This window comes from Neocloeon triangulifer, unplaced genomic scaffold (genome assembly GCF_031216515.1).
Source record: "Neocloeon triangulifer isolate White Clay Creek 2 clone unplaced genomic scaffold, ASM3121651v1 ptg000013l, whole genome shotgun sequence".
Taxonomy (NCBI): Eukaryota; Metazoa; Arthropoda; class Insecta; order Ephemeroptera; family Baetidae; genus Neocloeon; species Neocloeon triangulifer.
In genome coordinates, this window is record NW_026775555.1 from 3,497,379 (window position 1) to 3,513,327 (window position 15,949).

The following is a 15,949-nucleotide window of genomic DNA, read 5'->3' on the forward strand; positions in this document are numbered from 1 at the left end:
TGTCAAATTTACGAAGTGACAGGAGATTTGTTCCGCTGGCCATCAGAGTACAAGGCACATGCGGTAGCAGCAGATTTAGGGATGTATAGGGGGCTCGCACGTTCCTATGTCAATCTCTATGGCAAGGTTAACCGCCCTTTGACAGAAAAGGTGCGCCCTGGCACCATCCTGCCGGTCAAAGTAGAGGGTCGCGGTGTCTACACCGCCACAACGTGGCTGCATTTGGTCACAAAATGGAAATCTGAAGATAAGATTTCACATCGTCCGAACGCGTTTGTTTGCAATATCCAGATTGCCATCCGGAAATTAGCAGCATATTGCCATGACCACGGGGTCCGCTCTCTCGCGATTCCAGCCCTCTGCAGTGGGCTAGACGAAATGCCCCCAGACTACATCCTACATTTGCTGCAGCTCTATTTTGCCCCGGTTGACACCACGATTTTTATCGTGCGTCTTCCACGCACCACCGGGTAGACACACAATTAATGTAGTGGATTAACAAAATTTTTATTTATATTTGATTCCAATTTTTCTCAGATGCACAGTGCTACCGAGCCTAGTACTTAATTTCAAACATCATTATCACTTTCAGATTAATTAATTTTGCCAGCAAATTAATTATATAATCTTGAAGGTTTTCAAATTATTTATTTGTTACCTTAATTCAAACACAATTTTTTTATTAATTCTTTACACTTGTTTAACATCCACTACATTCGTACATCTGGAATCTATAATTTTTTTATTTATTCTCATTTTGCGGTATTAAAATATTACAATTTTTTTTTTCTCTCTGATGAATATATACCATTTTATTATTTTTGTAACCAAATTATATGACTCATTAGATTTCCACTCATAACCACCGCACAAATATGTTGTTTTCAATAATTATTTTTACTGGTCTTGTCAAGATGATTTTTTTCTTGTTTAGCATAACTCATTGTGCAATTATTCTCTCCTGGGTCTGACGCATTTTCTTTTATTATTAAAAATCATTCTTCAGTTGAATTATTAATTTTTATTTCAAGATACATGAGTTCTGATTGTCGTACTCAAATTAATATTTTTAGTTGCGTCTAATTTTTTTGTCGTCTTTGTCAGCATACGCAATATGCAGACTTCCTGGCTCTGCGGTGCACATTCACGTCCGCTGCACCTGGTTTGGCGGTCTAACAGTTGACATTGCAACTAGCAGTTTTTTTATCACATCAGCGTCTGACCGCTCTCTTCTACGAAAATAGCTCAACACAAATTAAAATAGCACAATTGCAGTTATGCGTGGGTTTAGCACATTCATCGGGATTATCACACCATCCTGTTTCCGCCGACATAATGCACAAAAATGCACTCCTTCTCAATTTTTGTTGTTTTCATATTCAGCAACTTATTCCGCTGCATAATTTTTTTTTCATTGTCAGCTAAAATCACTGGTGACCACTCCAACGTTTTGGGGCTGGTCACTCTGGCACGACTCTTTAACACAAAGAAGCGGGCCGCCTCATCATGCTCGCGTCGCGCGGGCCGCGACTCACCACTTTTGGTGTCTGTCTGCTGAGTATCACTAACTATTTCTCAATTGTTCTAGCTGAATTCCAATTGCACCCGGGGGTTTTGGTCAAACAATTACAATTGTTTCCATCGACTTCTATTTACCCAATTGTTTTTGACATCGAATTACCTCAATATGCCCCTCTTGCTTCTATGTTTGGGTATCAAGTTTCCACACCACCGGAAGATCCCTTTCTGAACTTGACACGTATTTTGAGCAGAGCAGATTACACACTTGCCAATTTGACTCAAATTGAATTTGACACAGACCTGGAGCAACTTAACTTTCGAATCCCACGCGCACTTGAATTCATAGGAACTTTCTTTAGTTATTGTTGTTCTCTTGTCACCCATGCCGACCTGCCGCCCACTGGCACCCAAGCTCGTGATCAACTCAAAAAATTAAATGTTGAAATCGCAAACGCCTTCACAAAAATTTCCCAGAATAATGGCCAACTCTTCCAGTTCGCGTCAAATATGAGAAATTATATTCAGGAAATTTCTCATAGAATTAAAATCACTTTGGCCGCGGCAACTTCTGCTCACGACAGATTATTACTCCATCATACATTTAATCTGTATGTGAGAGTTCTCCACTCATTCACGCACTTGATCAACTTGCAAAATTCCCATTTCCTTCAAACACTCTTTTCCTCGTGCGCGACTGGCAAATTGAATCCTTTGATCGTACCGCCGAGCAAACTGAAATTAGCTTTAACTGAACTCCGAGAAAAAATTCAGCCAGAAAACCACACGCTTGCGATTCCAACAGCAAAATTGGATTATTATTATTCAGACGATTTGATTTCCTGTTCACGCAGCACTATCGCGATGACCTTAACCCTTCGAATTCCTCTTTTGACTACCACTCAAAAATATTCACTATACTCTCTTCAAGCGGTTCCATTTTCTTCTGATGGTAAAATCTGTAAAATTGAAGTGCCCTCGCACGTCGCAATTTCATCTCAAACTTCTGCTCACTCTGCAATTCGGACCTTCCAACCAAAAAAATCTCTTGGCCTTTTAAATGACATTAATTTACCAACAACTGAACAAAGATGCATTGCTGCCCTTCTTTCTCCCACTGCAACCCTCAATGATCTACGAAATTATTGTCCTTTTCAGTGTTTCTCCACAAATCAAATTAGCATTCTGCACATTGACGAGAGGAACTTTATCATTACAAATGCAGCGAATTTGACGGCCCATTGTGGCACCGCGCGTCACTCCCTAGCCACACAAGCAACCACGGTAGGGGCCCTTCAAGTGCATCTCCCTTGTAATTGCTCTCTTTACGCCAATACTGACAAAATTATTGAGACAAAATTCCCCTGCCTTCGGCCTGACACAAAACCGGCATCTATTCGTTTTGTTCCTCACGCGTGGACTCATCTTCCTTCTACAATCTATATTTCTCAAATTTCAAAAATTCCAAATCTTACAGCTATACTTTCGGAAGATTGGAACAAATTTTTGCCTAACGAACCACATCTGCAGAATGCGACGGTCACCGTTTTTGATTGGTCTTTTGTACAAATTGTCTCAAATTATATTGGCCTGTTTCATTGGGTAACTTTTGCCCTCCTCGCGTGGATCATTGTACGCACGCCAAGCCTACTTTGGGGCCTCCAAAATGCAAATCGGACACCAAAATCATCGCGCCGCAGGCACCGAATTTACCAACGACGGCCACTACCCGCGATACCGCGCTCGCAGCAAAATGACTCCTCTGCGGAACCCCCTGATGCACCACCACCTCCGTAATTATTTCACGCGGCGGTGTCATACGATTCATTTCATTATCCACTTTTCCTCACGGCAGTTCTTCTTCATTACTCCTTCGGTCGCGCGTGAGTTCATCGCAAGTTTAAAATTATTAATTTTTAATTATTTAAATACTTTTTGGCTCTTCATTATTCTCCTTCCTTCAATAACGCATTTTTTTTGTATTATTATTATTTATTCTTCTCGGTCAATACAAAAATTTCAAATTGGGTTCTTATTCTTTAATTTTTTTTTCTCTCTCTCTCTCTCTCCTTCACGGCCCTAAATCAATTTTTTTATTTTTCCTCCAGCTTGCGATGGCCACACGACACAATTCTGTCACAAACCACGTTCTAAGACCCCGGACGGCCGTGTCCAGAACACCGCTGGCACTGCTCCGCCGTCTGCTGTCCATTCAGAAAGGACTTTTGAGTATCGCGACTCGCCATATTCGCGATCATGAGTTTCTTTTTGCTCGACGAGAATTAGCCTCATGGACTGATATAGCAGTTCACATCTTTCAACTCTTCAAAGAAATGGACGGCCAACCATTTCCTTCTTGTATTTTTCTGGTACGCCCTTTTAATCGAACTTCTCAATCTTCTCAACAAGCCCTTCGTGGATTTCTTCGCGCGATGCGTCACAATATAAAAATCGCTATCAATCTTTGCCACGCCGCATCTTATGATCATCGCTCGCCGTTTTCGCCGCCGCGTCTCCTGATGGAGCGTTTTTACACGACACGACTGGCCCTGTGTGATCGGCTACCTCAGGAGTAAAATCACAAGCCGAGTTTCATAGGTTTCGCTTTTATTGCACATTTTTTTTTTTTTTTTTACATTATATGGCATTGTAAATTTTTCTTTCACTTCCAATGTTTGCACTTCACCTGAATTTGTTTTTCATTCCAATTTTACTTTTCTCATTGACTATGCGCAATAAATTTTTTTTTTTTCTCTCTCACCAATTTTCAATTCACATTATAATTATTTGTTCAAATAATTATCTTATTCTCTTTTTTTAACTTAACTGCCAACTTCATGGCTTTTGAATTAAAAATTAAGAATTATGCTGCTGAACTTGCACTTCAATTCCGTCTCTCCCGATTATTTTAAATTAATCTCCAAAATACATGGATTTTAATTTCAAATATTCTGGACCTTATACAATACTGATTTTTTTTTAATTTTATTATTATTGCGCCTTTACTTTTCACTTGTTCATTACACTTCCTTTTGTTTTGTTGGTTGCACTAATCTTCCTCTTTCAGCCTTCTCCGTACTTCCTAATTCCCCTCGCTCATATACATCTTCCTGAATCAGCATTTTTAGCGCGACTCAAGAATCGAGCGAGTTCACATATCACTTTCAGTCATTGTCGCATTTTTCATTACTTTATCACACGTCTTCCTGGCAACGGAGTCAGACGCGTCCCTTCAGAATTTTTGATTCAAACGTTCTTTCTCCGAGTTTCCGTCTAATTTCAATCCTGTAAGTGCCATCAATTACTTTCTTCAGGATACAATACCAACCCTGTCCATACCAAATTCAAGTATCAGTTAAAATTATCTCGACGGCCTGACCGTTAGATTTTTTTTTTGAAATTTCTTATTTTTGTGTGGGTATTATTATTATTATTTTTCTCAGTTTGGTTATTATTATTTTCGTTTATTGTTTATTTTTATGATTATTATTATGGTTCCTTTCGCACACTAGACATAATTCATTCATTTCTCCATACTGTGCCACCGGTTGCACCAGAGTTAAAACATCATAACTCGCTTTCCCCTCCAACGACTTGTGCGTATGTTTTTCCATACCGGCTGGTGTCCAACCTGACACTTTCCACGCACACACTACTCCAGCGAAACTGGGTTAATCAACTGACACCCATCAGCTGACAGCGCTCTTCACTCTCGCCTACCTCAACCGAGGTTCGGCCTGGGCCGCCTCCAGGCCGCTCTTTCGGCCTCGGCTGGCCGCCTGGGGGTCGAGGTGCATTCCGACCTGGCTCAGAAATGACAGGAATAATTTATTGAAAATTATCAAATTTTTTTTTAACATACTTTTCGTTCTAGTTAATTTTCATTATTATTTAATCTCAAGTATTGTTCTCTCGGTTTTCATTGGCTTCATTTTTTCTTTTTTTACAAATCACTTATGCATCTTGCGATGAAAATTTTTTTTATTAGTACACAAAATTCAATATTCACAATAATAATAATAATAATCGGTTGAAGATTTTTTTATTTACATCTCCCTTCTTCATCCGACCTACACACAAAGATGTAATAATAAATTCAATGGACCATTTCCAGTCCCTTTATTTTCATCTTTTCTTAATGAGATGGGACACGACTGCCCATAGGCATTCCTGCCCAATCTTTCCTTCTTTTCAGCTTTGTGTTTTTTCCTTATAATTGGGTTTATTTTTGTAGCACTCATGATGCGCATCTACGTACTACGGTCCGAGAGCTTCAGGATTTGCCGCCTCGACTCCCAATGCTACCGGACGGGGCAGCGGCTGGAATCATACATCAACTTCGCGGCGGCGGGACAAAGTTTCTTCTTGACGGACTATTTTCGAGCGCACCTCCGCAGCCTTCTACGAGACGCACAGGTCTTTTCTACTTCCAACCCGACTGCTCTCGAGTCCCTGTTGGACGAGACCCGAGAGGTGGTAGTCGCTCACCTGGCACGCATCTCCTACTCCGCTCAGCTCCTTCTGACTCTGTTTGACACACTCGTATCTGTCCTTGACGCGGGCCAACCCAACATCGGCCGCAACCTCGCCCGTCAATTCCTCGCCAGGCTCCAGACATTCTGCGAATTGTTGAGTCCGTACCTTGCCTTCCTCCAGGCCGAATTGGACACAGCTCAAGCGGCATTGCCTCCCGATGTCCAGTTTTCCCCCCCCTCATCGGAGGATGAATGGGAGCCCGACGAATACGTGGCCACACTGCCCCTCTCGCCTCCGTCCTCCGATCTCGAGGACTGGTGAAATGTGTCCTGCTGTCCTGCCGTTCCGCCGTCCAGCCGCCGCTCCGCCGCCACATCCCACCATCAGACGTGACGCCGTTGTCCTTCGGCCGAAGACTAAACCAACGTGTAGGACACTCAGTGCGTCGATTTATCCCTTTTTGATTTTTTGTTAATTTGCATTCTCTGTATTTAACTTTAGTTCGGTGCTCTTATTTCCTTCCTTATTTTTGGTAATTTAGTCTCCTTTTATTACCCTGACGTCTCTCGCTCTCCAGTATTTAAATTTTGCTCGAAGTCCCTAATTTTTTTTCTCTCTCTCCGTCTATTTGACCATCGCTATTTTTTTATTCCCTTTGTTATTTTTTTTTTTACTTTGCATTTTATTTTTACATGGTCAACATTCCTTTTTATCTAATTTTTTTTTATTTTTATTTATTTCTTTAATTTTTTCCGAATTTATTTTGTACTCAGGGCTGGACACCCTGTCGCACACCTCTTCCTTCCCGTCAATGGAATTTTTCCGTGTTCCCCTTTTTCTCGAATTACGTTCTTTTCCGCTATTCCTGTTTCGGTTGTGGTGCGGGCTCCAACCCCTTTTATATTCCGGCTAACACACCCCAAAACCCTTTCGATCCATATGTTCGTTTTGGACTGAGGTCCTCTCGCTTTGTGCAAGGGCTCGTAAACGAGCGCGGCTGACCACCGCTGTGGGCTTCCTCCACCCACGACTTTGCTCCCCTTGGCACAATTACGAGGGTCCGCCAGTCCAGTCGGATATCAAAAATTTTGCTTATACAAAAAAAAAATTTTTTTTTTCCACAACACTATTTACACATTCGTCCCAAACAAAATAAAACTAAAATTTTAAATTCCCCAAATAAGCCGGGGGGAGGGGGTGGGTACCTCACCCCAACTAATCGGTTGAAGCAATTAAAATCTTTCCCATCTCAAATAAATATTCCAAAATTAATAACATTGCGGAAAATTCCATTACGGCGATTCGTAAATTCAGTATTCTTAATCATAATTAAGTAAGAGGATAATATTCATTTACAAATATTAAATAACTTATTTATTCGAGCAAGGCAACATTTTTCAATATTAACAAGTCCTAAAAGTAACTTCTTATTTTTTTATTTGTTTTTGTTCTTTCCCTAAATTCGAGAGGGGGAGATGTCAGGATTTGAATTAGTGCGCTCCCCAGTAAATTAGTGATAAATTACTCCCACTCACCGGGAGCGCACAATAAGCAAAAATGAGCACCTAGTATGTGATGAGTGACGGCGGCGTCACTCATCACCACGGGACGAACCCACGCGGACGTTCTCAAGTATCACCTCCGTTAAAGGTATTTATGTAATAACTGTCTTTGGATATTTAATAATAACAATGTCTTCCCTGGGTATCACATTTGTTTAATTGACTATTCCCATAGGATCTAGCACCGTCAGGGCGTAACCCTGACAACTGACAACTGTATTTTTTCGCAAATCCCCGGCACACCTGACACTTGTCGTAATTAAAAAATTCCTTTTCGTGCCGAGCATCAATCCTGCAAAAATGATCCGTAGAAAATCTTTTTGTAAAAAATTGCATCAAAAATAAAAATTATAATATATTTAATTAATTCAAAATAATTAAAATCATTAATTTATGCAGTTAATCGAATTTAATTTGTCTTTATTTGACAGGGCCACCGTCTCATTTTGACATTTTTATGGCTCGCACACTCGCGACTGTTGAGGGGGAAAGTGATTTTTTTTTCAGTCACAGTTTTTGAGAGCAGCTCACGTAACGCGCATATGAATCGGCATATGGAGGCGGCGATCGGCTGCTCTATAGTGAAAGTGGCCTCAGCAGCCGATCGCACCTTATAAGTCGAGCCAGCTGTTGTCTGTTCGCTCTCGACGTAACAACGACCCACTCATTCTCCTCAACAAAACATTCATAATATTATATGCTTCTTGCAAAGTATTAAGTTGAAAGCTCCAAACTGGCCCGCTCCGTCTCTTCCGCCTTGTGTTATATGCATTTCTCATTGTTCGGAAGCGGAAAGCACTTTTGTTTGTATTTTCCTTCCTAGTGACCGGACAGCTATTTTATTTGATCTCTTTTTAATAAAGACAAATCGTTAAAAGATGCTTTGGCGCTCATGAGCTTTACCTTTTACGGTGGAAAAAGCGATGGGTGGCATCGTGGGCGGCGGCAACTATGACGTTTCATTGGCCTTTTGCACAGATTTATAACTCTTTTATTTACCATGAGAAGCTCAGACCGCTAACTAAAGAAATTTGCAAAAAATAATCGATATTTATATGAATAAAAAATTTATAATTAAATTATTAAGAAAAATTAAACTTTTAAAGGAATTGCAAAAACAAAGACTTCTTCCTCGCTGAAAATTTGTTTTTTTATTAAAAATAAACGGTTCAAGCCAGAAAAAAAAATACAAAAATACCAACAAATTGAAGAACCACATTTAAAAAATAATCCTTAAATTAAATTAACACAATTCAATTTCATGAGCATAAGCGCTGCTTCCTGACAAATACAAGAATGAGCCTTTTTACTAATTTTTGTTAAAAAGGTGGCTTTTCAATTTAGCTGTGTTTTGTATATTTCTTACTCATGCATGCAGACCGTGATCAAAACTGGTAGAGCCGTATCTTTTTTTCAATAATAATAATAATAAAATAAAAAATGAGGACCAAGACAGTTTTTTTTTCAATTCCATGATCATATTCAAATTAATTAAATTTGAGACACATTTAAAGTAATTTTTAAAAAAAAAATTTATTTAATGAAATCTTTGCAGAAACTTTCTAGCAATTATTGAAAATTTTAGCCATCATTATTGTAAATATTTGCTTTAACTATATCAATAAGAAATGAGAATGTAAATCAATTCAAATTCCTGTGTCGATGTAAATTTTTGCAATAAATTATTTATAATCAAAATTAAAAAAAAAAAGAATAGAAAATATTTTTTTTTTAAATAAAGGTTAGCAATATCTTTATTTTTAGAATTCATTTTATAAATAGGCACCCACAGCCAGCGTCCGGGAAAGGTCACCTTAGGTGAGACCCTTAAGCACCAACATACGCTCGGCGCTCCTCTCTGACCGCCGAGCATTATTTCGGATTCTTCTTTCATTTTATTTCATCACTAAATAAAAAGGTATGTGAAAAGAATTTTTTCTGCTGCCTCTCCTCCAAGCTTACAATTAATCCGAACGGCACCAGGCAATAATGAATTCCAATGTTGTGCGGGTATAGCATGGAACATTAATGAGAGCAGTTTAATTAATTTTCCCATGATGCGCGTTGGAAACAAAAGAGCTTATATTGCCATCAAGGCGCCGCGCGCAGAAAAAAAGTCACACATAATCAACGCGTCACGGGGTTCATTTTATCGTCAATAATATGATGCGTTGGCAAAATGTTATGTTGAAGGAATAGAGAGAGAAAAAATGAGCAGTCCGCATTTACGTTGAAATATTATTATTATTTTTTCTCTTATTTGCATTTCTGATCATGAACGAGTTGAGAAAAATAATTTGCTTCACCGAAAGTCCGCCAACGCAGTCGCCAAGCTCGATTGTGTAATTCTTTGTTATGCAATTGGAATGGGAAAGAAAGGTGGCAATCTTAAATAAAAACGTTGGCGGTTTAAATCGATTCCTAAATTACTTTTGGGTTGACGACGTGTGTTGGTCTTATTTAAGAGAGTTGGCAAATTTATTGACTTTTGATGACATAAAGATTGGCCCACAAAAACGATACAAATTCGATCTTTCATCAAAATGCAGTGACCAGACAATTGAAAACAATTGAAAAAAGCTGTATGAACAATAAAAAAATTAAAAATTTTACTTAAAAATTGTAATGTTCAAAAAAATATTAATGTTTTTAAATTTTATTTAACCTTTTAAAATAATTTTCAATTCTTTATTAAATACAAGATTTAATATATTATAATTGCATTTTTTTGTTTTTTTATTGATTTTATATGATCATTTAATAACTTTTTTCAAATAATATTTTTTTTTAATTTATATAAAAATTAGATTAGCAATCCTTTCAGGGCATTATTCAAGGATGATTCTACAATACATTTTTTGGCATTGCTGGATTGTGCTTCACTAAATATCAAATAATTATATTATTAACCTAATAATAACAAGCAATTAAGTTTTAAAAAAACTCATAATAACAATTAATGAATTCCAAAATCTCTTTTTTTAAACATACTCTATGGAGAACGGTTCAGATCTTGTCGGCGGCTCAATCATGACATATCAACACAAGCAGTCACTTCTTTCATTATTGATTTTAATGGAGCACGTTTATCCGCATGTAAGAGTACAACTGCCTCAGGCTTGTCTCAATTCTCAACTCGCTCTTATCTTTGAAAGGCTCTAAATAATTAAATTTTATGTCTAATTGTTCCCTGTTCACTTCCTCGTTCAATTGTGGGCTCCATAGAAAGGACAGGAAATTGCGCCCAGCACGAAAATCGTGCTCAAAAAGGGGATAGTTCTTGGAGTGGCCAGATATGCATACTAATTATTGTAAAGGTTCAAAAGACAATGCAAGGGAAAAATTACAAAAATCAAAATTTTTCCATTTAAATTATTATTTTTCTCAATTTTTTCCCCACATTAGGGCAAATAAATTTATTTAAAAAAGGTCATCATGCGCGAAAGATACTTTCAATTAATGAGATTGAAGACCTGACTGAGAATAACTGAAAGAAGCTGTCAATTTATAGTTATATCAATCTTTTGGAACTGTAGTGCTTTTTCTCAATTATATCAATTAATAAATATTCGTCTTAATTCCTCTTTCATTTCAAATAGCACTTTGCCTGGGATGCAATTAATTGGCAGTAAGATTCATATTGATTGTTTGTATGGTACGTACTGAATAAATTAATTTCTTTTTTTCCGTTTAAAAAAACGAAAAACAAAAATAGTTTTTGAAAAATACATTATTTATAAATATTGAGTTTTCATTAAAAAAAAAAAAATGAGAAATATAATAAATTAAATTAAAATTTTTATCTAAAATATTTATTGTATTACTATTAGTGTAAAAATTAAATAATATTATTGTATATAATAATAAGTTAAACATTTTTTAATGTAAATTTTGTAAAGATTGCCCTGAAGAAGACGCAGCCGGAAAGGGTGACGTCGGCCGCGATGAGGTCAGCCTCGGCGGCTGTGATGTAACGAGCGTGGGAAGGACCGAGAGATGGAAATGCTCACCTATGTTGACGAGCTTGACGCCGTCCTCGGCGACGGCGTTGAGGGCCGCGGTGACGTTTTCCAGGTACTGGTGCGGGTTGGCGGGTCGTTTGATGTGCCTGAGGTTGCGCTTCTGCAGCACCTCGACGAGGGCGACCAACTTGGTGCCGTCGCTGAAGTCGGTGGCGAGGTCGCGCACCGCCAGGCCCACCGTCTTCAGGTGCTCGTTCACCCAGTTGCGGAAGGTGTTGGCCTGGATGTGCACCCACATGTCCTCGTTGCCCTTGATGGCCATGCCACCCTTGGCCGCGTGTCCCTCGGGACTCCGCGCCGCCAAGCCCACCTGCGAGATGCGCGTGTGTTCCGCCGCCCCGGCCGCTGCCATTGCGCCTCACCTGACTTGATAGACAGGCCAGCGCTGTCTGTTTGGCCTGGCGGCCGCGCCCTGACCCTGCGCCGTCGAGCCGAGAGTGAAAGTTGACCGGGGCGCCGCGGCTCCTCGCGGCGGCCGCGCCGCAACCTCTTCAAAAGTACCTGCAGCCAACCTGACCACCTGAGCAGACCCTGCACGCCGGCGCCACCTGCGCGCCTTATCGCAAAACTCGCATCTATCCATTCAACCGGCAACAACGATGAATGAGCGGGTGGAAGTGGAAAAAACCATTACTCCGCCGACAGGTGTATACCAAAAATCTTAATGTTCCTCTGGTTATTCAAAAACTCAACTGGAATTCCTTTGGCTATGAAAGGATTGATTGAAAAAAATTCGTAGCTTTTTAAATTTGATTTCTTTGTTTGTGTGGTTTTAATTATATTATGAGGAATAATTTTATCAAAACTCCATATACTTATTCCAGCAATCAGTAAAATAGTTTCATCCATCTTTAAATTTTTACCATTGTTGGCCATATAGTCAAGAAAATTCCTTATTCAACAATATATAACAAACAAAAAATGGCGACTATTGGAACTTGAAAGACTTAAACCACCGATTGGTGTTAATAAATTTTGCAAATTTAGCATTGTCAAGAAGTTCATTTTAGTTCTTGCAGTTCTTGAAATTAAAATTTATCTTAATATTAATAATAAAACATAACAACTTGGCCATTAAACCAAACCAAACCAAATTTTTTCAATAGAAAATATGACCAAATTAGTTTTAAGTCATAAAATTATTCAGTTTTACTGAGGTTTTTAAATAAAAATTGTTGAGCAAAAGTTTTTTAATGAAATTGAAATTTGTACTAACAAGATATATGAAAGAAACTAAATTTCATTTAGAACTTCACCTAAATAAAAAAATTAAACATTTCAAACCATATTTCCATGATTAATTTTTCACTAATTTTAAATAGACAATGAGCGTGCTTTTTTTTAACAATATTGAATCGTTGCGTTTTTATAAAAATTTTATTGTTTCATCTTCTCATTTTTTAAAAATATGAAAATCAATTCCATTTCATGCAATATTATAATAAATTATTATCATACCATCGTTGCTTTAAAACTTTCTAGAATTCATCTCTTTTGATTCTGCCTTGTCATCTTACAAATAGTTGATAGCAAAATAACTAATTTAATGGAAATGAAGAAAATCGGGCTTGTCCTCGTTGCATTCCTAGTTGAGAGCAGCGCGTTTGCTCATGAAATAGGATCGAAGACCGTGACCGAAATTGGTAGAGCCATTTTGTTTTTGAATAAAAACAATTTTTGCAAAAGCCCGATTTCTTCATTTCCATGATCATCTCCTCGAGTGTCAACTTCTTCAAACTAATTTAATGTCCATCAAAAATGAATAAAAATCTTTTCTTCTTCAAAATTTTTAAAACAGCCTGAAGATATGTAAGGAGCGTAAATATTTTAAGACAATTAGAATATTATTAAGCCGAAAAGTAAATATATGTATTGCCAATCACCAACGTGACTGATTGGCTCTTGTATTATAAATTGTTGCATGACGGTGCTAAAAATAAACGTCAATGTCGTTCTGCTAATTGTAAGCGAAAACATATTACTTCTGTTTCCCTTGTGTCTACATCCAAGGCTGACTCCCACTATTTTGCAAAATGCAAACATGAAAAACGAGCCCAAATTAAATGAGATCCGCGCAAAGGATTTTTAAAAAATAAAAAATAAACACATATTTTTATATATTTTGAATTAATAGCTCGTTGTTTATACAAAACGTAAAAGTGTACGCTATAGAAAATAATTGGAATTTCACCAAACTAGAAAGCCTTTCTCTTTCAAGAGAGGTCAAGTGCACTCTGCGAAAAACAAATAAAAAGCGTGAATCAACTTCGGCTATGGTAGTGACCTTCTGAGGAGTCGTGTCGCGCGCATATTGTCCAAAATTTACTCGCGCAAATCACCAGACCGAAAATGTAAATAGTGCGGAATCCTCTCTTTTATGTTTACTCTCACTGCCGACGGCCGGACCATAACGTCCGCAATTTAATTATTTGGTCAAATGAGTTTAAAAGGAGCACAAATAACTCGACAGTGAAAACGTCTCTCAAGCGCTGAAAGTTTTTGCCATCACCATCCAGGGGACAATTAGAATTAAATCCTTAAAATTAACACTATTGTGAAAGGTTTTTTTAATTATTACTTCTTAATATTAAAATATACAAACTTTCATCACAAGTGATGATGATTTATCTAGTTGAAGAATTTCGCCATCCGGCACCAAAAAAATTGAATTTATTTCTGACTTATGACCGATGAGAAAGTGCAAACCATCTTTAAACTAGTTTAGTAGCGACCGCGCGTTAAAATAGAAAAATGAAACCATTTCACATGCATGATTACGTGGTGCCCCCGATTTGGCATCCCATGAAATAATATTAAGGTTGCATCAGAAAATGAGCAGGCATATGAGGCATGAAAGAGGCGCAAAAAGTCCGCAGCGCATCTTTCTCTCGATAAAAATAATGACTCGAGAGAAAGGTTTGCATGAGGCGCACTTTTTCTCCTTCTATAGTTGACGTAAGGCGCTATTAAAAATTAATGATTGATGGCTTGATGCACGCTAATTTAAGAGCTTCACACTCATGATTAAAAACACACATTTTGAGCGCATGGCGTTGACCCGTTGCATAATTTGGCACTTTTCATTGTTCGATTGACCCATAGCGAGTCAATTTTATTTCTGGATTTCTTTGTTTCTTTTTGCCCATCTAAAAATTTCTTTAAATTTCGTTTTACTTAATAGTATTAGTTTATTTTCCGTTTAAAAAAAAATACTGTAATTATTAGAACAGTAATGAACTTAACAAATCAGTCAATATTCAATTAATTAAGAAAAAATATCGTAATTAGTTTGTTTGATATTACAATGAGCTTAAAAGTCATCATTTCCTCGATGGGTTTTTATTTCGAGTTGTTTATTTTCAGAAAAATCAATTTTCTCTGCTCAACATGTTTTGGCTGCGGGCTGCAGCTATGATTCATGAGCTGCGAATTATTTTTGACAAATATTAATGCTTGAATCAATTTTTTTTCGATTTTCATAGAAATTAAAAATTAATTTTGAAAAAAATATCATTTTTGAATTTTTCACTTAAATATTTTTTATATTTTCACAAAAAGTTATCGTTTTTTTCTTTGTAATTTAAATGTAAAAAAATAACAGTTTTTAATCCTGATTAAAGCATAATCAAGCTTATTAAACAAATATTGTTCATTTTTGTGGTACAATTTCACAATCGAGGGTTGATTCATGGTGATTTGAAGTTAAAATGGACTTTTCCTCAAAGAGTTTTCATACAAAATAAACAACTCTCAAAACCCATTGATGAAAAGCCTATCTTATATTGAAATCACCATATATTTTTTAGTTTCGTTCAAAGTATTTTTGAGAAATAAATACATAAATTTTTCACTATTATGGAGAATTTTAATTATTTAAACTAAATAAATACATAAATTAATTCTCCTGCAATTGATAAATTGAATACAACAATACTACTGCATGCACACTCAAATCACTGTTATTGTTGTTAAGGTTGGATGCCTCTCGAACGAAGGAAGGGGAAAAACTATATGCGGTCTCTTTAAATGATACCCTTAATGTATTTAGGTTCCTTTCGGGCCGAATTAGTTGTCACTAGAGCGTGTCCGGCGCTACTTTGTTTCCTGCTTCCGACTCGTTTGCATAATAACCGCGACTAATTAACGTGCGCGTTGCAGAAAAAGTAAAAGTAAAACGCGGTCATCTACGAGAAAAGTGCATCCAGCTCAATTTTAAGCGCAAATCTGCCAGCAGAAGGTGAAATTCTCAAGTGATTAGCCGCCGTGAGAACAAAACGCAGCAAATCAAACACTTGTTCGCTTCGCTGCTCCTTGCTTTCGATTTGTGTTAAATGTTCTGTGCTGCAGCAAATTACAAAGGCAATCATCACT

General features: G+C 37.5%; 3 protein-coding genes across 4 annotated transcripts in view; 2 read left to right on the plus strand and 1 right to left on the minus strand.

Annotated features, from left to right (window-relative positions):
• The window catches only part of LOC132198542 (filamin-A), a 37,586-nt gene extending 25,610 nt beyond the window's left edge, over positions 1 to 11,976 (minus strand). For both annotated transcript variants that reach the window (XM_059622597.1, XM_059622596.1), the window contains exon 1: positions 11,567 to 11,976. In XM_059622597.1, coding sequence (XP_059478580.1) covers positions 11,567 to 11,930 — 364 coding nt within the window. In that variant the 5' untranslated portion in view covers positions 11,931 to 11,976. The remainder of the gene's footprint in view (positions 1 to 11,566) is intronic.
• On the plus strand, positions 2,096 to 4,269 carry LOC132198836 (uncharacterized). Its single transcript, XM_059623090.1, has one exon. It carries the CDS (start codon positions 2,383 to 2,385, stop codon positions 3,313 to 3,315), a length of 933 nt encoding a protein of 310 aa, XP_059479073.1. The 5' UTR covers positions 2,096 to 2,382; the 3' UTR covers positions 3,316 to 4,269.
• On the plus strand, positions 4,351 to 7,847 carry LOC132198837 (uncharacterized). Its single transcript, XM_059623091.1, has 2 exons — positions 4,351 to 4,805; positions 5,753 to 7,847. Exon 2 carries the CDS (start codon positions 5,758 to 5,760, stop codon positions 6,313 to 6,315), a length of 558 nt encoding a protein of 185 aa, XP_059479074.1. The 5' UTR covers positions 4,351 to 4,805; positions 5,753 to 5,757; the 3' UTR covers positions 6,316 to 7,847.
• Positions 11,977 to 15,949: the final 3,973 nt, after the last annotated feature.